At 43.0% G+C, this 23,308-nt stretch overlaps 2 protein-coding genes across 3 annotated transcripts; both read left to right on the top strand.

Moving 5' to 3' along the window:
• Positions 1–679: 679 nt before the first annotated feature.
• Positions 680–4,965, top strand: asb14b (ankyrin repeat and SOCS box containing 14b). Its single transcript, XM_049581931.1, has 10 exons — positions 680–753; positions 1,278–1,440; positions 1,516–1,568; positions 1,658–1,789; positions 1,873–2,031; positions 2,414–2,659; positions 2,881–3,049; positions 3,474–4,008; positions 4,392–4,545; positions 4,642–4,965. The coding sequence occupies exons 2-10, from the start codon at positions 1,316–1,318 to the stop codon at positions 4,815–4,817; spliced, it is 1,749 nt and encodes a 582-aa protein (XP_049437888.1). The 5' UTR covers positions 680–753; positions 1,278–1,315; the 3' UTR covers positions 4,818–4,965.
• A 2,167-nt stretch (positions 4,966–7,132) lies between these two features.
• tasorb (transcription activation suppressor b) lies at positions 7,133–22,934 on the top strand. Of its 2 annotated transcripts, none has more exons than XM_049581924.1 (23): positions 7,133–7,530; positions 9,047–9,192; positions 9,336–9,428; positions 9,516–9,588; positions 10,435–10,526; positions 10,884–11,018; positions 11,127–11,251; positions 11,367–11,398; positions 11,749–11,854; positions 12,078–12,181; positions 13,068–13,177; positions 13,642–13,714; positions 13,832–13,906; positions 14,201–15,070; positions 15,617–15,927; positions 16,034–16,136; positions 16,243–17,117; positions 17,812–17,934; positions 18,241–18,400; positions 18,496–18,604; positions 18,717–18,895; positions 20,513–20,647; positions 20,887–22,934. In XM_049581924.1, the coding sequence occupies exons 1-23, from the start codon at positions 7,248–7,250 to the stop codon at positions 22,413–22,415; spliced, it is 5,841 nt and encodes a 1,946-aa protein (XP_049437881.1). In that variant the 5' UTR covers positions 7,133–7,247; the 3' UTR covers positions 22,416–22,934. The 2 variants fall into 2 exon arrangements, with proteins under 2 accessions (XP_049437881.1, XP_049437882.1); XM_049581925.1 differs by having other exon boundaries at positions 20,890–22,934.
• The last annotated feature ends 374 nt before the right edge of the window (positions 22,935–23,308 follow it).

Here is a 23,308-nt window from a genome sequence, read left to right on the forward strand (position 1 = left end):
GGAACATATTTACAGCCGTGTACTGTAACAGTAGTGCAGCCACATGCCAAATGGAAAACAAACAAAACTACTCTCTAAAATTAAAAACATTTGGCTCGTAATGAGAACTAGAAATACTAGTGACTAGAGACATCAGTGTTCAAATAGCTCTGCCATAAAAACTTGATGATCTTGCTTTTTGGTTTCTACCCTCTGTATGTTCTCCATTCTTCCTGCCTGTTAGACCCTTTGTTCCTTTTCTCAGCACCAACTTGCTTTTGTTCATCACCTTCCTCTTAATTCCACCCTGTGTATGTACAAACCTGAATACTCTACAAGCTATTAATGTGTATGCTATCATCTGTTGTCTTTGTTACAACAGGCTTTGCGGTGTGCACCCAAAATAGTACAGCAACAATATGGGTAAAACTGCCTTCACGAATGATCCCTGAATACAAAGTGGAAACAAAAAGGAACTTGATACACGCCATATGGAAATTTACACTCACACTAACTTATTTACATATGTAAATAAGGGCCTGCTGTGTTTTTTAATAACTGCTTATGTGTTATGAGTGAATGTGCACACGAGCTGAATGGGGGCAGTTGTTGCAGTGCTCAGTGGGTCAAAGCTAGGAGCTGGCTGTGAAGACCCCGTGATCTGATATTTATAGGGGGAGGGATATAAATAGCTGCAGTGTGTGTGTGTACTGTGGAGCCTGCTGGCCCAACTGTTGTAAAAGCCATCGAAGGTGCACAGCCATTTCACTGAAGGTAAACACAAGACAATAAATAATTAATGCCTGTAGAGAAAAAGTTAGTTGTTAGTGTGGAGTTCGCAGAATAGACAAGCTTTATGATTTGTTGCTGTTGAATTTATATGTTGTGGCCTAAGTTTTCTTAATGACTTTTCCTGTGTTGCTTTAAGATTTAAGAAAGGCTCACGGCAGGTATTTGTGCAGTAGGAATTCTTCGCTACAAGAAAGAAATATTGTAAACTGTCAGCTGGAGATTTGCTCTCAAATGGCCTATAAAGTTCAGAGCTATAGGGCAAAAAACTAGAACAAAATATGCATGCTGATAGGACTGGTTAAATTCAAAATCTTGAGTGCATCTGAGTGCCACTTAAACTCTGACATCTAACTCAACAACAGGACCAAGACTGCTGCTATTCCGTGTTAAGCTGCACTGTGCTGTAGTTTACTTTTCCCTGTTGGCATTCAGGGCTGCAAGTGGTGTGCGAGTTCTCATGTGCCAGATTTAATGGTCTTGTTTACCTTATGGTGGCTTCTCCCCAGAGCAACTTCTTGTGCGTTGACCCTTTCTGGACTAACAGATGAACACGGAGACTGAAGATGACTTTTATCAGTCGGAGGATGACTTGGATGAAGATGAGGCAACACAATACATAATTGAACAAAGTCTGATTCAGTATAGAAAGCTCAAAGGACTGAATCCAAGGTTAATCTCCAACCACATAAATCTTTCTCTCTGTATTGTGTATCTCTTGTTGATCATTTAAATTTCTTTCAATAGTGATCTGAAATCCGGTGAAGACCCTGATGAGATTTTCAAAGCAATCAAGGAAGGTAAGATGATCTTTAACCTGTCGGAGCTGATGCAGATTATCATTAATCTTGCCAGATGTTCCGATATAACATCCTGTCTTCATGTTTAGGTGATGAAGATGCACTGAACAGACTGGCGATGCAACCGGAGACTCTGTCCAGAGTTGATGAACGAGGATGGATCCCGCTGCATGAGGCTGCAGCAGGCGAGAATAAAAAGATACTAGAGATTATCTTCTCAGGTAGGGATGCTATTAAAGGTATGACTGTAATGTTGGACCCCTTTTTAAAATCTGGCAGGTTTATTAGTTGACTTGTCTTTCAGCATCATCCCCGGGTGCAGCCCAGTGTCGTACTCTAAAGGGCGAGACACCATTGTTTCTGGCTGTGGTTCATGGACTCAGAGAGAACGCTACATTCCTGTTACAGAACGGTTGTAGCCCGGATCTCCAGAATGATGAGCATGATTCACCTTTAGTTGCAGGTATTTGACGTCTGAATGAAAAATGCACTTCTTTTAAAAAGTCTAGCGTGAAGGATTTAGGGGGCATCTATATGCAGAATTTTATTTTTTTTTAAGATATTTTTGGGGCATTTTTTGCCTTTAATTGATGGCATGCAGCAAAGGGCCACAGGCTGGAATTGAACCCGGGCCACTGTGGCAACAGCCTTGCTCTACCACTAAGCCACCAAGTAGTTAGTAGTTAGTTGGTTTAGGTAAGAGTGGGATTGGCTTCGCAGAAGAGAAGAGAAGATTTAGATCTGCAACCTCACCTCTAGATGCCACTAAATCCTGCACACTAGACCTTTAACAGACAACCAATGATATTTGCTAATTTAAAACCTCTCTCTCCTACTGCTTTCAGCTATTCTGAATGACCAGTACGACTTGGCCACACTGTTGCTTCGCTACGGTGCCACGGTAGACCAAACAGGACCACTAAATAGGACAGCACTACATGAGTGTGCCTTTTTAGGCCTGGAGAACTTTGTCTATCTGCTCCTAGATTCTGGTGCGGACCCAAATGCATGTGACATCAAAAAGAAAACCCCACTAGCTCTGGCTGCACAGAATGGACATCTGAACGTGGTGGAGGTCCTGTTACAGAAAGGTATATGAGATACAGGTGGTTTAACTCCCACTAAAAATTTCAAAAAATATCTGGATTCCATTACTTCACTCACTTAGTTGTTCCGACAATTGATGGTGCAGTAATAGAGGTTAAAAAAATTATTTATGCAAGACTCTACAGATATCTTTCCATACTGTTTTCCAGGACTGAAAATCACCTATTAGATACATATTATTACAGTATCTGTATTGATTTTGTAGGTGCCCATGTGTGGTGTGAATCGGAATCAGGCACCATCTTGTTTGAAGCATCAGCGTCAGGAAACCCTGACGTGATCTCCCTGCTGCTGGAACATGGAGCAGATCCCAACCAACCTCTTTACAGTGGCCACCTCCCGCTTCACCGTGTGGCCTACCATGGACACATACTGTGAGGAATATCTGTGTTACAACATTTAGCTTTCCCACTTGTCAAATAGAGTTTGAACCACTGTCATGTTTTTAAAGGGACAATTCACCCCATAAAATCCAGAGTACACATTTTCCTCTCACCTGTGGTGCTGTCTATCAAGCAAGATTGTTTTGGTGTGAGTTGCTGCTTCCTTCTGCACAGTGATACATTTGGACGGTATAGTGTAGAAGAAAGAAAATAGTTCTTACATGAAACTGCTTACAAGAAGGTCATTATATTTGGGAGAAGGTAGGAGGGAGTATATTTGGCTGATATCTCCAACACTGGGCAAGTCACACCAAAACAGTCTAGACTGATAAATAGCACTACAGGTAAGAGGAATAATATGTATTTTGGATTTTGGGGTTAACTGTCCCTTTAAAAGACGACTCCTTTTTGACAGGGCACTGGAGCGCCTCATCCCAGTCACTAAGCTGGAAGCTGTAAAGGAAAGTGGGATGAGTCCTCTCCATTCTGCAGCTGCTGGGGGACATGCCCATTGTGTGGAGATGCTGCTCAAAGCTGGCTATGATCCAAACTTCATGCTGCACCCCAGGGTGCGCCGCAACTATGATGATGAGCGCAGGTCTGCCCTCTTTTTCGCTGTGTCCAACAATGATCTTCAGTGCACCCGCTTGCTGTTAGAGGCTGGAGCAATGGTGAACCAGGATCCTATCAACTGTTTGCAGGTGGCTCTTAGACAGGGCAACTATGAACTGATCAACACACTGCTGAAGTCTGGGGCAAATGTAAACTACTACTCCCGTGTCAACACCACTCACTTCCCCTCAGCATTGCAGTACGCCTTGAAAGATGAGGTTATGCTGAGAATGATTCTGAACCACGGGTATGATGTAAAGCGTTGCTTCGACTGTCCGTATGGCGACAGTTCCCATGACTACGGTCCTTGGACAACTTCAGTCATCAAAGACATGGTGGTGAGGCGAAGCTTGTCTGAAAGGAGAATAGTGTAAAGCAATGGTTCCCAACTGGTGGGTTGCGGCCCCAAAGTAGGCTGTGGGTCCATTCTTAACCTTTAATTTTGAAGTAAAGTTTCCTGCTGTAGAGAGAGTGACTGGGCAGCTTCTTGACAGAGACAGCAGACTATCTCAACGACATGGCCACGTATGCTGCCGAATGCATTACACTGTGGGACCTTGAACTAAAGACCAAGGAATCTGGACCCCGTGGCTGGACCAGTTGGGAACCACTGGTGTAAAGCATTGAAACAAGATGAATGAACTGCATGGGGTAACCAGTGGAGGACAATAACATTTTCTTTCATGTGTTAACTTTGCCACATGTCTTTGTCTCCCTCTAGTTCTGTGAGGTGATTACAGTGTCCTGGCTGAAGCACTTATCTGCCCAAGTGGTGCGCATCATGCTGGACTACACCGACCATGTCCCCTTGTGCACCAAACTGAAGGACACCTTGGAGGAGCAGCAACAGTGGCTGGAGATCTGCCACATTCAAAGTGAGAGCAGCGTTAGTTATTTTCTACCTGTCACCCAAAGTGTATTGATGATCATTATGTGCATTCATTAACTTAATGGACATTATTTACACTTAGGAAACGCGCGGAGCCTGAAGCACCTTTGTCGGTTGCGGATAAGGGAGCATCTCAGTCACCTGCGCTTGAGAGCCCCAGTTTTCATCAGCTACCTTCCTCTTCCTCCCAGGCTGAAAGATTACCTACGTTACAAGGAGTTTGATGTGTACAACAGGGGGAGCATGGTCAACTTATAGTGACAACACATTGACAGTTGCCAGATATCACTGTGATAATGGGATGGAGAAAGTCAGTATACATCATCTGTTTGCATTGATATTATGTGTTTTGGAAATGATGTAGTTTTCCATAATATTGCAAAGCATAAAATATGTATGTACTTTTGAGTGCTTTCCTTTTTTGCTGTTACAGTGACTACACTGGTTAAATGGGTCCTACAGAAAAGGGCGAGAGGCAGGGTAAACCCAGGATAGGTTGCCAGACTATCAAAGGGCTGAGACATTATGACAGACAACCATTCACGTTCACATTCACAACACCTAGGGGCATAGGCGGATAATGAGACAATGGGCCCCTGGGTACAGATATGCAAAGGGCCACGTCACCTGACATACACAGGAGCTAGATACGCAGACTTTGTGGTAGTTTTGTGTCTCTTTGTGGCCGTTACGCATTGTTTTGTGGGATTTTATTCCCTTGTGGTTGTTTTTTGTTTCTTTGGGGTAATTTTGTGTCTCTTTTGTTCATTTTAAGTTTCTTCCTGGTCGGTCGGTGTTAATTTGACACCTGACATTTTGCAAGTGAAGGCCAGGAGGCTGCCTAACTATTGTGCCCAGTAGGCTCATTTAGTAACCACTACATGCCTACATATGATTTATAGTCACCAATTAACCTAACCTGCATGTCTTTGGACTATTATTATAACAATAGGGAGGCCATTATTATTATTATCATTATTATTATTATTATTATTATTATTGTAAGAATGATTATGTCACACCCAGATTCTTATTGAAAAGAGAGTAGTCAATTTTATGATGTGAATATAGGAAATTTAAAGGAGACATGTCATGACATCATAAACCCAGTAAAACATTTACAATGTAATCAAAAAGAGTACTGAGGTCTTTCTTGTAGGATGGATGGATGGAGGAATCTCCGCCTCTTTGTCATCACCTGGTGGTAGAATGAAATATTACAAGAGTGGGATTTGTTCTGTGTGTTTATAGTGTTCATAGTCAACTGTTGGACTTAAGTTTGGGCAGCTGTTTTGTTTGGACTGGTGTGATCTGTGTGCCATAGTCAGTAAGTTGTAAAAACATATTCTAAGACAACTGCCAACATGAGGACGTTGGTATTCGTTCTCTGTTGTTTGAGAATGTTTGAGTGATGTACCCTGGGCTGTACAGTATGTGTGTGTAGGCCTGTATCAGATGTCACCTACCAGCTATATGTGAGTGTGGGTTTAATGTGTGATGTAAAAAAAACAAAAAAAAAAACAAAGATGTTGAAATAAGGTAATCAGTAATCAGGGCACTCAAGGCTTCAAGATAAGATAAGATAAGATAAACCTCCATTGATCTTTGAGAGGAAATGTGGATTTCACTGTAGCACAAGGACAGCAATAGTACAGATAAAAGGTATAAAGCAAAAGAATTTATAATAGTATTTTCATTTTTTATATTTAGTAATAGAAGTAGTAGTAGTATAGCTAAAACAAAAAAAATAGAAAACAGCAAACAACAAAAATTGTAAGGTGAAGAGATAGTTGAGATTAAAAGAGATAAGATAAGATAAGATAAGATAAGATAAGATAAGATCGTGATCCCTGGAGAGGAAATGTGGATTTCACTGTAGCACAAGGACAGCAATAGTACAGATAAAAGATAGAAAGCAAAGCAATAATAATTTTGTATTTATTTTTAGTAATAATAATAATAATAATAATAATTTTATATAATTCAAATAATATAACGATGTAAAATAAAAAAAATAGAAAACAACAACAAAATTTGTAAGGTAAACAGAAAGTAGTGATTAAAAGCTGCAGACTCAGTAAGTCTTTGTTAACAGACCTTAGTTTTGTCTCTATTCATAGACAGATGTAATACAGATATAACATAGTATATTGTCCAAAAAAACCATTATGATGACATGGGATATTAGATATTAGTTGTAGAACAGAAATATCGCATAGGATGGAATAGAACAGAATATCAAATACAACAGTATAGAATGGGTAAAACATGATATAGAACACTAAGTGTAATATAGTGTAGTATCATATATTAATGATATGATACAAATATAGCATAATTAATTGCAGAATATATCAACATATATAGAAAGGTATACATAATAGGTGTAAAATCCAGCAGTCCAGCAGAGAACAGCAGCATCCTCCACTTTATTCCTACTGTACCGTTCACCTCCATGTTCACCTCCATCACCCAATAGTGGAAAGCTGCAGTACATCCATCCGCCGCTGGGTGGCGCGGATTTTCTCGTATGTAAACATAGTGACGGCAGCGTTTTGCAGTGGTGGAGAAGAACGTGTACGTCATTTTCACAATGGCGGAGGCTGGGTGAGGAGGAGAGTGTGTGTGTGAAGCGGCGCCGTAATCGTTAGAGCTCCATTGCCCGTTAAACGTGCACGGTGCCCGAAAATGGCCCTGAACCCCAACGCGGTGGGGAAAAGGGACTCAGAATGTACCGAGACGGACGATCTCCAGCCAGAAGGCGGCGAACCCCCGAAGAATTCAGCCGCCACCTCGGCCACAGCCAACCAAAATGGCGATCAGCCTGGATGTGGAGACGGTGTAATGCCCGACCAAGAAGCTCCTGAGCGGCGGAGGAGAGTGCAGGCAGACGCCCGGAGCTTTAGCAGTTCTCCTTCGCCGGGCCAGAGACCGAATTTTCAAATCCCAAGGAAGACCAGGGAACGGAAAGGTGGTGCTATATCGCTGCTATTTTGAACAGAGACTGTCCTGTCTTTCATAATTCTGCTGCTGCATGTTGCTAGCCTGCTAGCTAGCTAGCTGGTCTCGCTAGTTTTAACGAGTTTAACAAAACGTTCACGGATATTTTAGGTTCAGATTAAAGCAACGTCACACTGTGTAAGCACGCGGATGGTCTTGACAGATGCAGCGTGACATGTTTTTGCACACATAGCTTTGTTAGCCCACCCCAGGTATCCAAGTTACCACAGAGCATTAACGTTGGGCAGCTAACGTTACCTTCCTGTGAAGGCGCCTGAAAGCAACACTTTGAGGACTGCCCGTGTGAAAGGCCACCTTGTTTGGCTTCTTCACCTTTTCATGGGACCGTGGTGTGATTGAGTGGTGCTGCTGGTGTCATGAGTGTGTTGCAGCCATCACCTGACAACATGTGCGTGTCTCATTGACCTCAGTGAAGGGCATGGATTTATCCACCCGACCCGTCTATTTAAAATGTTTTCACAGCCCCATGCCACCGTCAATGAGATCCTATAAGGGGTGTTACTGCTATATCAGAGCATCCCCTCTGCACCTCACTTCAGTAGTCCTCACAGTACACTACAACCACACTGGCCCCGACATGTCAAATAGGTGGCGGCACCCCGAGCAGCGTGAATGTTACAAACTCTGCTATCATGCATCTGTTATTTGGATATATGCAAAGCTGAGTTGGAGTTGCTGGACTTCATATTTGGAGCCTAGTTTTCCTGCAGTATCTGACCAACTCATCAGGCTGCATATATAATGTATAAAATATCTTACTGCCTGATTGGAAACTGTTAGACAGACCTGGCTGTGTGTGTTTTCATCCCTTTGTCTCATATGACAGATGTCTACTACTTGTCACCCCAGGCAAATGATGCACCATCCCTTAGTCTGCTAGTGGTGGTTTCTCTTCTTTGCATGTGGTTGAATCAACATAATGAGCTCCATGTAAACACAGACAGATGCAAGGCTTGTCACCTGTACAGCGATGTGTTGATGTTAGAGATACCTAGCTACTATTGTTGATCAATGTTCAACTGTTTCTCTAAAGGGCAGCAACCTGTTGTCACAAGCTAGCTGTAGCACATGAGAAACAAGTTTAGCCTGGGATGCTGCCGGTTCATTGCAACCTCACTGAGCTGTACTAAAAGTACGCAATGAGTTCTTGGCTGCAGGCATATCACTTCCTCTTGTACCTAATGTCTTATACACAGGGGCATGTGACTTTTTGACATTGCACTGGAGTTTAAATGCAGGTCACGTCTACCCTCTTCTTGTACAAAAAAAAATCACATTTCAGACTTGATATATTCATCCAATATTACCCTATAAATTAAAGAAGAGGATGATACTGCTGTCTGCCGGGGTCTGACTAAAAGTTTTGGCATGCTATGCAACTTGTTGTGCTTGTCCTCCTTTGCACGTGGGCACATCTGCTGCAGATGCTATATGCTAATCCACTGATTTCACCTCTCTGTGTGCAGGCTTGTACCAGTTTCTGCCCCCTGACAGCCGGGAGTTTGAGGACCTTGTGAAGATTGTGTCCTCGTTTTACCTAGACGCATCATCACGAGGAACCTTCTCCTACTGCAAGGCCAGGCTCATTCACAATGAGCTGCTTGAGAAGGAGGTTGGTGATTGTCTTTCTGTATCCAACAATGTCAGCGTTAACATTTTAGTTGCTCCTTTGTTACTGATGGAACCTTTTTGTAGGTTTAAAGGAACAAATAGAGCAACATTTAATAACAGTGCTGCTCCCCTTTTTTTTGTCAGTTCATCGAGAAGCGAAGAGAGATGAAACAGGAAGGGCGGACAGAACAAGAACTGACTGAGTCGTACTGCTTCCTTTACCCAGACAAATCCAAGGTATTGATGATAAACAAGTTAGAAAGCATAGTGTTCTTTCTTGTCATGTGACGATTCTGAGCTTTGTATGTTCTCTTGTATGTCTAGCTCCACTTGATCTGTGAGAAGGGTCTGTCGGTTGGACACGCCAGGATAACTACACTAGGGAATCCATTAAAAGGTAAATTACTCTCTTGCATGTTGCTGTTGCCTCGAAAGGAGACTATTGTTAAAAATGGAGGGATTTGCAGCACACTATGTCCTCTGTCCTTGAACACTTAGAGTGGATTTAGCAGGGGGGAAAAAATGGAAGAAACCTCAGGATAAGCAACTGCGAAGGGATCCCTCTCCCAGTATTGAGATATGATATTGTTTTGAGGGTTGCCAGCCTTATTAGCTTCCTGTTTTGATGGATTTTATTTGAAACTGATAGATGTTTGATTGACACTTTGACCTGGTGAACATACAACTATAGATAGCTGATACATGCCATATCAACAGCTGGGGATAGCTCTGATATATCCTACAATATATCACTTAAATGCTGGTTCACAACTGCCTACTCAGGAATGAAAGTTTCATCTTTTTCTAATTAATATAGTTGTTATGGTTTGATATCGTGCTGGGTGATTAATAGAGAAAATCCGATATCACAATATTTTTGTCCAAGTACCTTGATATTGATGTTGCAACAATATTCTAGGGTTGATTGTTGGTGCGTTCACAAAATGTTTACACAATTAGACGTTTGATAGATAATCATCGGTAATGTGGAGATAATGATTAAGTGGGTTAAGGCAAATAATAGAACAGCTAGAACAGTCTGGTAAGTTCAGAAAATTACATTACTGTAATTCAGCCTTTAAAACCAGGAAAAGACAACACTACAATCTTATATGATATCTAGTTTCATCATCTCAGTATCAATAACATATTGATGTATTTCCCAACCCTAGTTTGATTTTTAGAGTGTGAATATGACATTTAAATGTGACAGAGTATGATGATTTTCCATTTGTCATTGCAGGTGTTTATGTCTCCAAATATTCTGATCTGTTACAAATGAATCCCTTTGAAGTCGGCTCGTCTGGAGACATGATCGTTTTTAAAGTTATGAGGGTATGGCTGCCATTCTATTTTCATTTTGAGATGCTGACTGATTTATGATGCTGATGATGATGATGATTTTTTTTACGTTCATGCTGCTATTGAGGTTTTCAAATTAAGCTTCAAATCTCCTATCATATTTTATGATGTCATCGCCCTTCAGCAAAAATCAAAAGTCCTCAATTTGAATAAAGTGGTTCATAATATTAAATGAGTTAGTGATCTTTGTTAAGTTTCAGCAACATAAATACAACAAAAAAATTTCGACTGCTTTATTCCTATGGCTGCCATTCTATTTTCATTTTGAGATGATGACTGATTTATGATGCTCGCGGGACTTTAAGCTGACCAGTGTGTTTTGTCTCCCAGGGCCGAATAAAGCACATTCATGAGAACATGCCTAAGAATGCCATGGAACCTACTCCCAAGTTTGACTGTCACTTGTCCAAAAGTGGCAACAGGGTCACGTCTTTGCTGTCTTACAGGGCTTTTGAGCTCACACAGGTAAACATGGCTTCTTTTACATTCACTTACTGCACATATTGTGTTATCAAAGTCATTTGTTTCTTGAACAGAACTTGTGAGTTTTGATGTGTCTTTCTTGTCTTGTAGCAATATTTTTTCGAGTTTGCATTTGATGAGATCAAGAATCGGCCCAGGCATGTGTACCCCTACGCTGTGGTTTCCTTTAAGTACAAAGGGAAGGAAGCTGCAGCGACTCCTATGACTTCACACAGGTACGTATTCCTGCAGGAAATGGTAAAACTCAGCAAGTACCTTCAGGTGGTTGGGGAGGTATGCACGGCGTTCTGTGTTGTAACGAGGCTTTTTTTTTTTCTCTCTCCGTAACAGGTTTAACACTATTTCCCCTGAAGGAAGTCGAGGTAAAACATTTCTTAAACTTATATATTTGATAAATATTTAATGAATCACACAAGCCATTTCACACCAGGAGTGGAAACACTGCTTTAACCAGCTACCCAAGATCTATCTTAAACACTTTGATTTGCACGCACACTTTTTTATCAGTAATAGAAGAGTGCATTTTCAGTGATGCACCCCCAAAATTATCCAAATTAGATACAACTGCCAGTTCATAAGAGTTTAAAGAACTGTGTGTGTGTCAAAATATGTGCCTTTTCATTGACAACCCAGCAGTAAATAAAAGCTATGAACGATGCTTTCTCTTTGTATCTTTCCCGACCTTTGACCTGTGCTTTTTATTGTGTTGCAGGGAAGAGCTGCTACACTGTGTGGAGTGGTCCACTAGTAAACAAGGGCCAGGAGTTGTTCCCAATCTGTTTACGATCCTCCTCACGCCCCTACCTCCCTTTCAAACTGTGAGTAAACTGTTATATTATTCTGTGTATCTCCAGAAAACCTCCACAGTGCTATTAGAGTTTCCACTGTTAATTATTAAAGACACTTTTTGCCATAAAACACTTTTATGTGCTGACCTTTAACACGGTTGAGAGGAAGTTAGAACGCACTTCTTGTTCAATATACAGACTATTTTTTCCTTGGAATTTGTTGTGATTTGCTGTTTGATAAATCCCCACCAAGGCCTGAGAAGCTGGAGGTGAGTCGAGGCATGCAGCTGGAGCAGGTGAAGCGCAAGATTCCCTCCGTGCTCTTTTCTTGGGACACCTACACTGCATCACGGGAAGGTCAGTTCTGACCACACCTATGTGTGAACCTCATGATTAAATGATAGGAAATCGCCCTGGGGATGTAGACGGTAATGCATTACCTGAAATTAAATCCATAAAGTTTTTCTAAATGCATACGCTGCATCATGTACAAGAGAAACAGCTACTAAACTAAAGACATCGATATGATTATTAACAAGGTGCTCTGCATTATTTAAGAAAAAAATAAGCCTATAGAAAAGAACCACTACATAGATGAGTTAAAAGGCTGTACCAAATTTCTGTTTTTTACGTTCATGCTGCTATTGAGGTTTTCAAATTAAGCTTCAAATCTCCTATCATATTTTATGATGTCATCGCCCTTCAGCAAAAATCAAAAGTCCTCAATTTGAATAAAGTGGTTCATAATATTAAATGACTTAGTGATCTTTGTTAAGTTTCAGTAACATAAATACAACAAAAAAATGTCGACTGCTGTGAAAATGTTGTTTTTGAAAGGCTTAACGCTAGCTAATATGTAGTGAAGCAAAATATTTTGATATATAAAAACCATTTTGTGAATTTTTCAAACGACTACGTCTGCATTTTTCTTTGGACCACAGAACGCTCTGGAGTTGTTGGAATTGCTTGAATAAGTAGGAAACAATCCTACACAGGAATCTGATTTTACAAATAGTATAACACTAATAAAATAAGTGTAGCATGTGTAATCCTTATCTGCAACTGTACAGAAATACCAGGTTTAAACAGAATGAATAGACGTACAAATAAAAGCTGCACAGCATCCAAATGTCAATTTAGAATTCAAATGCCAAGGTTATGAATGAAGCTTCGAACTATTCGGTACACCACAAATGAGTTATAGGTCTGCTTTGTATTCCAAAATGCTTCTCTTTGTCCACAGTGATGAAATGTGGGATGTCCTGCAGCCTGTTTGAGGTGGTGGATGGAAAAGGCAAACCAACCAGCGGCAGCTTGGCAGCACTGGTCAACAAACTGGAGAGGGACAGGATGGTGAGTCACGCTCTAGCTGTTACCTACCAGGCTCTCATGCATGAAAACCCCCAGAATCAGTTCACTGAATCAGTTTGCCAATGATATACTCAGTGGTGAATTTAATTCAAGGACTCAGGGTGTCCAGTTTAAATGGAAAGCTTGTGTTTTAGATCCTTCTTGTTTCAAAATCTGAGAAGAATAAAAAGAATAAGAATAAATATAAAGTCAGTTACACAGTGTTGCATTTAGTTGTCATTTGATGTAATTAATTGTTCAATGAACAGTTTTTTTTACTATTTAACAAGAAACTAGTGCAGGGAGAACATCTGTCAAACTGTTTTAGTAACTATAAACAAATACAGTAAATCTGTATACAAGTATACACACAGGAATAAGTGCAAACCTGTATTATAATGGCTCACATTATCTGGTAATGATACACCCTGGTGCTCTTGACTGTAATGCATACTCTCCTTATTTAGGTGCTGGTGAAGTCCTTGTTCGACAGGGGCTTTCTCTTCCTGCTGTCCTCAGCGCAGATGGTTGAGTCCAAAGGTGCTGAAAAGCTTTTACTCTCCTCTCATAACTCTCTGCTGTGTCAGTTGAACACCTACTTGTTGCCTTCGGTGAGGGTCAAGCTTTAAAAAAAAATCTGTGCTGTTTGTTTTTTAGAGCGGCGGGGGCGCGTTGAGAAGAACCTGCAAGCATTATTCATCTTTCAGGAGTCAAGGATGGTTGTCAAGTACTGTAAGTATTATTCACTATCTATCCATCTCTGGTTCTGACCCAGTGGCAGCGTCTGCATGAAGCTCCGGATTGGAATGTTTTATTAGCGAGGAGAGAATGTTGAAATACAACAGAAATCTTTCTCACATCTACCTACTGAAGGCTCCTCTTTTTTTTAAATAAAAAGCACATCAAAAATAGAGTTGAGAGGCTTCAATGTCACAACACTGACTCCTGTTAATAAGATCCCGTCTCTAAAGACTCATAGTGCAGGTCTTCACCTTTTGCATAACACTAATGTGTCCTCCATCGCAGCATCCAGACTGTTCGAGCCGGAGCCACTGACGGCAGAGCCCCAGCCTGCTATCCTGTCCTCCATGGATCCCTTCATCCCTGCTCTGCACTACGCGCTGTTCAAGCTGCGCCCCAACCCGGGCAAGGACCTGAGCCTCGGGGTGGAGCGTCAGGCCACTGATTACCTAACTCGTATGGATTCGGGCACAGTGCGGCCGTTCATTCTGCCCGACTACAAATATAACGTGGATGATAGGACCAACCCGCTCCCAGTGCCCAGACCCAAATTTAACATGGAAGCTGTGCTGCGTTCTTACATCCACAACCCTGCCAACTACATGTTATCTCTGAACAAGACAAAGGACATCATTGAAAGAATACGGAACCCCGTACCCATACCTATGCCCATACCCACACCTGCTCCGGCCCCAGTGGAATACAGTCCCGTTTCTGACTGGGGCGGCTCGGACAGGGGCTCAGACAGGCCAGAGAGACCCGCAGAGAGACCCGCAGAGAGGTTGCCTCAGGAGAGGCCGCCTCCAGAAAGGCAAGCACAGGAGAAGCCGCCCTCAGATGGCACCAGACGGAGGCAAGGGTCGGGGCATTCAAATGGGGCCCAGCCACAGCACAAGTCCGACGCTGAGCCCCAGCCGCAGCCCGCTCAGAGGCTGCGACTGTCTCAGAACGAGTATGATAAAGACAAGATGAAACAGTTGCTTAAGCTAATCCAGCTTCATAAGAAAGCACTAGTGAAGGATCCTGGGAAGGAACGGGGTGAGGACGTGGCTTGGGACGCCAACAGTCTAAAGAGGAAGTTTGAGGGAGACGAGAGAGGGGGCACAAACAAACACCCACGCACAGATCCGCTGAGCAACGGGGAACCCAGTCGAGGTGAGGGGAGCTGCAGCTGTCTGTGCAGCTTAATTTTAAAATGTGTAATTTAATTTTAGTTTTTGGACAGTTTCCACCTACTGCTTCCAAAGTCAGTTCCTCTGAAAGAATGAATATTATATTAGTCTCACAACACAGTCTGATTAGTTCTCAGTAATTGCATTGCAAATTAAAAAAACATTGCTGCCCATTGGCACTAGATTAACAAGCAGCCTGTGTATTGGCTTACAAATGAAATTACTTTGATCGTTTTTAAATGTCAAGATGCATTTTTGTTGCTAATCCAGATAGCTGTTCCTATTCCTGTGTGCCAGTGCATCAAGTGTCACAACTGTAGAGTTCAGTGCAGTAGAACTTGAAAAATCTGTCATCTCAATAAAGGTAGTTTCAGTTTCCATGGTGAATAACATTTCAACTATAATACCTTCTCTACACTCCCTATATATTGCACACAAAGCTTTGGTTATTAAGGAGCTTAGGATATTCTTGTACACTAATGTACCAGATTTAACACATGCCTCTAATTAATTGTGTGTATCCTGCTAGGAGCCCAAGCGGATGAGATGGGAGACGAGGGTGGACAGAGCGACAATCTGACAGCAGTGATGGAAAGCATGGGCATCTATGACACTGACCTGAGGGCTCATGGCAACACCAACACTTCTACGGTCAACGAGACCCAGCGCCTCCTCAAGATCCTTCTGGCTACTCTCAACAAAGCTGTGGCTCAGGGTTCAATGTCTGCACAGTCAAACCACGGCGAACCGTCGACCGGTCCAGGGAGGGGGGAACCCGCCTTGCCTGAACCAGATGTGAAGAAACAAAACGAGCCTGCATCTCAAACAAACTACACAGAGGTGAGATGTGAACAGCTGATACTAGGGTTGTTGTTTTGGAATATTTTACCATGAATTAAATGTGTTTGTGCATCTAAAAATAACCACTGGTGTTTCCTCTGTTTAGGAGGACATGGACTGTAGCCCTGGTAGTCCACTCAGCGCTGGCTCCCCAACAGAGCAAGCACACACCTCAGACAACCCAGCCTGGGTCAACCCTGCCGATGAAGGTATCTAAAGCAGTCTGTAGCACACACAGATCTCTCCCTGCAGGCATGTTTAGATCTAGTTCACAAGGCATTACTGTGACAAGTTCTTCTGTCTTCTCTCCTCCAGACAAAGCACAGCCTTTCACTGAGCCAAAGCCCGAGCCTGAGCCAGAGCCGGAGCCTGAGCCAGAGCCGGAGGCTGTGATGGTGGCAGAGAGCTACCCAGAGCCGAAGACGCCCGTAGCAGTGGAAGTAAAAAAGGCGGCTGCACCACCCACGTTACCAGTCGTTGAGGAAGTTCCCTTCAGGCCCTCCATCAGCCTGGACACCATACTCAACCAGGAAATACACAGTCTCACCTCTGACATTAAAAACATCATGACGACGCACCGCATCTGCTATTCGTCGCAGCTGCCCCCGCGGTTGCCTCCACGCCACTGCTGGCAGCCCAGCAGCTGCTTCTCAGACTATGTCGTACCGTACGTTTCCCCCGTCCCTATTCAGGGGCATGTCAAAGCACTGTGTGAGAAGATGGACAAGTTGATCCCGGCCCCACCTGCTCCCTCCAAAGTCACTTCCCCACCTCCCCCAGTGACAGCATCTAATCTTACAACACCGCCCCCCACCCCTATGCAGACTTCCAAAACTAAAGAGGAGCCCTCGCTGTCGAAGAGCACCGCGTCACACAAGGGTAAAATGGGCACTGTCAAAGGGGTGGCATCTGCTAGGTCTAAAACTGAAGGCTTATCAGCAGAGTTGGGGGGAGAGATCTATTCTCCCTCTCAAGTCACAGCAGACTCTCCAGAGCACAGGTCCCAAAACCCAGGCCGTGCTTCTGGGAGTGGGTCCAACCTGCTGGCTGGCAGCCTCATTGGTCAGCTGAAGCCTGAAGTTTTCAGCAGCCTGGTGGAGATCTTTAAGGATGTCACCAAGAACACAGTCAAATTCTACATCTACTCCGGGGACGAGGGGGAAGAGAGCACCGTCTGCAAGGAGATCAAGGTACGATATGTGGTCTCAGTGTAGTGTTGAAAGCAGAGCAGCGACTGTTATTCACATTATTGATTAATCTGTGGGATGGTTTTGTGTAATTAATCGTTGAGTCAGTAAAATGTTAGGAAATACTGAAAAATGTCTTTCAGATGTTTCCAGAACCCTAGATGTCATCTTCAATTTGCTTGTTTGGTCCATTCAGAAGCCCAGAACCCAAAGATTTTAAATGTACATCTAAATATAAACTTCTTATATTTGAGATACGGGAACTGGTGATTGATTTGAGAAACTTCTTTAACTTTAATTGCCCTAAAATCGCTATCTAATAATTTTCTGATTCATTTCATCAAATAATTTCAGCACTACATCAGTGTTATTATTACTAATGATTTTACATCATTGCACATACATTTTCTCTCATATTCCTCATTTGTACATTTAATGTAGTTCACTTTTTTATTGCAGCAGCTTAGGAGATTTCTGCAGTGGTAAACTGCACAGGCATACACAAGTGACACTGCAGATCAGATTGACAGTGGGAATGTGAAAGGCTACACTAGCTCTTCTTTGTCACTATGTGTTCCATGTCTAGGTGCTCAGCTCTTTCTGTATGTCATTCAGTCAGTATTTGTAAGTGTAAGAGAGAAGGACACGTTCATCTGTCTGTCTCTAACAATTACGTCTCTTCCCGTCTGTCACAAAGGAGTACTTGAAAAGTCTTGGCAACAGCGAGTGCAGCCCGCAGACATTTCTGGAAAACAGCGGCAGTTTAGATAAACTCCTCATCATCATTCAGAACGAGGACATCGCTGCACATGTGCACAAGGTATGGTCACCTCCTAACACCCTCTACGTCTTAGTCACGGTCTCACGGCATCAGCTGATCGAGACAGTGATCAAACAGAAATAATAACTTCCTCCTATTTGAATTCAAATGTCTGCTTCAGAGTATTTTTTTTTATCTGGTTGCTCTGTTAGATTATGTTAATTCACAGGGTTATTATATGCATATTGCATCATGATATATGTTACATGAAAACATGTTTGATTGATTTATTATGTGAGCAGAGTGTTAATAGAAGAAGCAATAGAAGAACTCATTTGTAAAAACCTCATCTTTCCACCCCTGCAGATCCCGGCTCTGGTGTCTTTGAAGAAGTTGCCTTCAGTGAGCTTCGCTGGAGTGGACACTCTGGACGATGTCAAGAACCACACTTATAATGAGCTGTTTGTGTCTGGAGGCTTCATGGTGTCTGATGAGTTTGTCCTCAACCCTGACCTTATCACACAGGGTAAGTTTTACTTTTCTTCTTGGGAGCTGTGCGAGCGCAGTGGAAATTCATCAGGTGGACAGTACTTGAGCGCTCATGTTGCTTGTTTCGTGCAGATCGTTTGCAGGGCCTGCTGAAGTTCTTGGAGGAGCAGAGCACTCCTGAACACCCCTGGCAGTGGAAGGTGCACTGCAAGTCCCAGAAGAAGCTCAAAGAGCTGGGGAGGTGAGTGTCTCAATAGGAGCTTTAGTTATCAAATCAAAATGGTCTTAAGCAACTTGAGCTGTGAATAAACATCTTGACACTGTCTGAATCTACTTTTTCTGCTCTCTTAAAGGTTAAACACCAATGCCATGGGGCTGCTGAACCTTCTCACAGCCTATCAGAAGAAGCACCTAGTGGAGTTCCTCCCTTATCATGAGTGTGACACCCAGTCGCGTCAGGCTCCAGACCTGGAATGCCTGATCAAGCTCCAAGCCCAGCACACACAGCAGCGGCACCTTATTTTCCTCACAGGTATCTTCATCCTCATCAGCTTAGACTACATCTTTCCACCAGTCTTCTGAAACAAGCGTCAAACTACAAAGTTATGTGTCAGTGGGAGGTAGGAGTGGGCGATGTTTCGAACATATTTAATATACTCCAGTATCATTTTATGAAGGATATGGCAGATGACAATATCAGAAAAAAGGCAGCCCAAAAGTAGGGTTCCGTGTATGTAAAAGAGACTTATTCTCCCTCTCACTCACACATATACACACACAGGCTCCCTAAACTAATCACGCGCCCACCAATTTAATGTCAATCATTGAGTTCACCTTAATTCAAAATGGGGGAAGATCCAGGAGTGGGCCAATTATATGGAGATGGCAAAGGCTTCTATACTCTTTGTAGGTGTTTTGGTTTCAGGATTGCAGATGTAAAACAGACTGCTGTACTTAAAATATGCCACAGAATGATTGCTGCTAAAGGTGGCAGTACCATTAATCTGTTCCATCACTTAAAACACTACTTAGTGCAGAACACAGCAGTTAAGCCAGTCCCCACTTTGAAAAAGATGGTCAAACTAGCCCCCACATTGTTATGCAGTATGTGTATACACTAGGTATTATGGCAAGAGAGTCTAAAAACTCACTTTAAGATAAAAGCAATTGTTGAACTTCACATTCATTCAGTAAGTCAATAATTAAAAATAATAAATATACTCAGTAAAATAAAACAAAATGAAGAAATATTTGATAATACTTAAAAATAAAATCTGTAGCCTCCCAACTGTATGTTAGAGAAAAAAATCGAACTTAAATTGTGTGAATATTTGATCAAACTTACTAACTCGGCATGTGCTCAGCTGCTGATGATTAATTTAGAGAATTTGTTCCCTGCTATATACTGCCCATTTGTGTCGTTCCTGTAGAAAAAGCAACATACAGAGACTTAATGTGGCCTGTAGTAATGGTATGAGAATGCTTTTTAAACGATTATTCAGGCCTTGAGCTGAGCTCACTTGGATTTTCATTAAGTCTGTGGAAGCACTTTGTGGGTGCAGTTTCCTGATTTCTCTTTTTCATATAAAGTTTTATAATGTAGTTAATGTATGTAAAGTTACTAATTTATTTATTGTATCTGTTGTATTTTTGTACATATTGTCTTTATTTAGTGCGTCATGGACCTTTCTCTGTGCCCTTAATAAAGTCTTATTATTAACAAAGAATACATTTACCGAGACCAATCTGACTTCAAAGTGACAGTACCACACCTAAGAGTGTCATCCAGACGATATCAGGACATTCAGATGTTGAACTCAAAAAATCAAAGCCCATTAAAGTGTTAACTATGAGCTGTGCGCCCTCTAAGTTCTGATTAGTTTACTAGAATAATTACACTGGTACGATCATATGCATCAAAAGGTTGAATCAAACAGTTATGCTATTTTAGAGGCAATAAAATAATATTGAGATATGTACTATATATTGTGGCATAACCCAAAAATATGAGATATTATTTGCAAGCCATGTTGCTCAGGCCTGTGTTGAGATGTTGGTGTGATGTATTTTCCTTTTGTATTCTCTAAATTTTACATTATTAGAATAATAAAAAAAAAGTATTCTCTCTTCTTTTGATGTGTCTTTACAGAGAGGCCATTTGAGATGTTCCTACAGTACTCCAGAAATGGAATAGTGATAGGGAGCATTGATGACGTTATGAGTGGTTTCCACAGTCTGATTGGCTCCATCAATCAGAATGAGCTTCCAACACCGCCCTCCACAGGTGGGTAGCGTCAACAGCAGGACCAAACACCAAAACGCTCAGGATTCCTTGTCATTTTGCTGCAGTGTAATTGCTTTGCTAAATTGCGTTTTTTTATCTCACCAATTAAAGATGTCTGTACCCAGCAGAGTTTTTAAAACACATTTGGTGTTGTTAATGCAACTGTAACACATTTGTTTGATAATATCTTCCTCTCCACTTTTCCATTTCTCTGCCTCTGCCCTTTCCTGCTCTCCCAGTAGTGAATGATGAGTGTGTTGAAGAGGAGGACATGTCATTAGACTCTGACGATGGTGAGCCAACCACCATATCAGATCCCTCACAGCAGAACCAGGCAGTTGAGAAGGGGAAGCCTCCACTGCCGCCCCCGCCAGAGACGGAGGAGTTTCGTCCTCCACTCCCAGACCAGCAGGCCACCCCTGAGAGAACTCCAACACTGGCTGACTACAGTGCTCTGAAAACGGCCATCTCTCAGTTCAAGGCCTCCAACCAGATGGGCATAAGCTCTTCAGACATTGGCGGCTTGTCACCGGGAGGTTTTCCAGTGAATCCCCACCAGAGCTTCCTGTGTCCTTCAGCCTCATGGTCATCCTACACTGGCTCCTCCAGCTATGCGGCCTCCCCTGCCTATCCTGCCTCACCCTGCAGCAGCACCCAGGAACAGGAATACCGCCCAGTTCCAGCAAGCGTCTCTGCCACAGCCCCAGCCCCACCCGTCATGGCCCCAGGCCAAACCCCACCTGTCATGGCCGCAGTCCCAACCCCACCTGTCATGGCTACAGCCCCAGCCCCACCTGTCATGGCCCCAGCCCTACCTGTCATGGCCACAGCCCCAGCCCCAGCCCCACCTGTCATAGCCACAGCCCCAGCCCCACCTGTTATGGCCCCAGTCCCTGCCCCACCTGCCATGGCCACAGTCCCTGCCCCGCCTGCCATGGCCACAGTCCCTGCCCCACCTCCCATGGCCACAGTCCCTGCTCCACCTCCCATGGCCACTGCAGGACCTCTAGCCAACCTGGCTTCTCTCCCTTTGGAGGTCAAACCTCCCCCTCCACCTCATCTCATGATGCTGGGCCACACGTATGGCTCGGACACTGGAGGAGCTGGAACTGCTGGGGACTCTCCGCTCACCTCCTCTCTCCCCTACACAGACCATAATGACTCAGCCCAGCCAGGCTACATGCCTGGCATTGCTAAAAATGCTAGCGGGACCCCCACGCAACATGATAGGACACTAAGTGGACCTGGGGAGGGTCTATGGGGGACAGCAGGGACCAGCACTTGTCAGACTGCTAGCAGCCAGGTTGTGGTCACATCTGGCCCACTTGACCCCAGTGGGCTCCCCAAGATTGGGGAATCCGTCGGAGGCAGCAACCCTGTTAATCAGGGGGGCAGGACTCAGGTGAATTGCGCTAACAACCTTGGACCTTCTGTGGGAATGCCCACAATGGCCACCAGGGGGGGCTCAGTAGTCAGACCTAAGCTGCCTCCACATCCAATGTGTGGTGTGGGCTATGGTGGTATAGGTGGCATCCCTGGACATATGGATCATGGGCCTATGCGGGGTGGTATGGGTCCTGGTTCTTTAGGGGGCTACCGAGGGAGAGGAGTCCCACCAGTAGGACTTTGGCCTCGTCCAGGACGAGGACATGATCTGGGGGACGGGACTGGAGGGGGACCCTGCTCTTGGGGTTACCCAGCAGGCAGGGGTGGGGCACAGGATTACTACTCGGACTACACATACACTCACAATTATGCCCCTGAATAGACAATCAACGTGATCGAAGGGGCAACACAAGCGCCATACTCCAGAGACTAGAGCTGGCTGAATGTATATATTTCCTTGTCATAAACACATTGATTTAAATCGGTAAATAAGGATCCTGGTTTTCTACATTAATAAAAATTGATACAGGCAGTGCCGAGTGTCCTACTACCATGTAAACTGTACACTCTTTCCATGTGAGCTGTTTGAGACCCTGTTCAAACCACTATATTTATATTTGCCAACAAATGTTAATGGCCTTCCAGCTTCTCGGAATTTATCTCGTTATTTCTGTTTGTCCAGGTTTTGAAACGGTTTGTGAACAAGGGGAAAGGCTGATATTTTTTTAAGGAAAAAAAAAAACAAACTAGTGAATTAAATTTCACTTTTGCTGTTGGTTTTCTTTTTTTATTTTACATATTTGGTTGTCCTAAATTCTATTAAAATAAAACATTTCAAATCTTGTTTGTGTGACCAGTTTGATGACAGTGTCTAGCAAACTATTAAAAAATATAAATCACAGCTGGCTTACTGTCCTTTTACTCAAACTCCATACTTCAAGCTACCTACGATTTTTATGTGCAGTGCGAAGATGAACGATAAACCTCAAATAGCAATAGACCAAAATAAAGTGCAATATGGAAAACACGGTGAAAGTAAAATGATTACATTGAAAAATTTCAATATGAATCAAGAGGTCAAAGGGGTGTGTTGGTTGGAGCATTAAAGAGCCTTTAGATATTATGGAAATAATTTCTGACCATGACAAGGCGCAGGGCACTGCGGTAGAAATCAGTTAAATCTATTTTCTCCAGCAGAGTAAGCTGTGTGTGGAGAGCAGTTTGGAGGAAATGCAGCACTTAAAAGCCTTTTGAGACTCCATGCTGAGTGCCATT

Source organism: Epinephelus fuscoguttatus, linkage group LG7, assembly GCF_011397635.1.
Source record: "Epinephelus fuscoguttatus linkage group LG7, E.fuscoguttatus.final_Chr_v1".
Taxonomy (NCBI): Eukaryota; Metazoa; Chordata; class Actinopteri; order Perciformes; family Serranidae; genus Epinephelus; species Epinephelus fuscoguttatus.

What these genes read in the sequence shown, in the direction of transcription:
- asb14b (XM_049581931.1), top strand. Translation starts at nt 1,316, where the DNA reads ATGAACACGGAGACTGAAGATGACTTTTATCAGTCGGAGGATGACTTG. An exon ending in CTCAAAGGACTGAATCCAAG is followed by an intron (nt 1,441 to 1,515) that starts GTTAATCTCCAA and finishes TTCTTTCAATAG; the next exon opens with TGATCTGAAATCCGGTGAAG. An exon ending in GGAGGTCCTGTTACAGAAAG is followed by an intron (nt 2,660 to 2,880) that starts GTATATGAGATA and finishes TTGATTTTGTAG; the next exon opens with GTGCCCATGTGTGGTGTGAA.
- tasorb (XM_049581924.1), top strand. Translation starts at nt 7,248, where the DNA reads ATGGCCCTGAACCCCAACGCGGTGGGGAAAAGGGACTCAGAATGTACC. An exon ending in CTACACTGCATCACGGGAAG is followed by an intron (nt 12,182 to 13,067) that starts GTCAGTTCTGAC and finishes CTTTGTCCACAG; the next exon opens with TGATGAAATGTGGGATGTCC. An exon ending in TCCAACACCGCCCTCCACAG is followed by an intron (nt 20,648 to 20,886) that starts GTGGGTAGCGTC and finishes CTGCTCTCCCAG; the next exon opens with TAGTGAATGATGAGTGTGTT.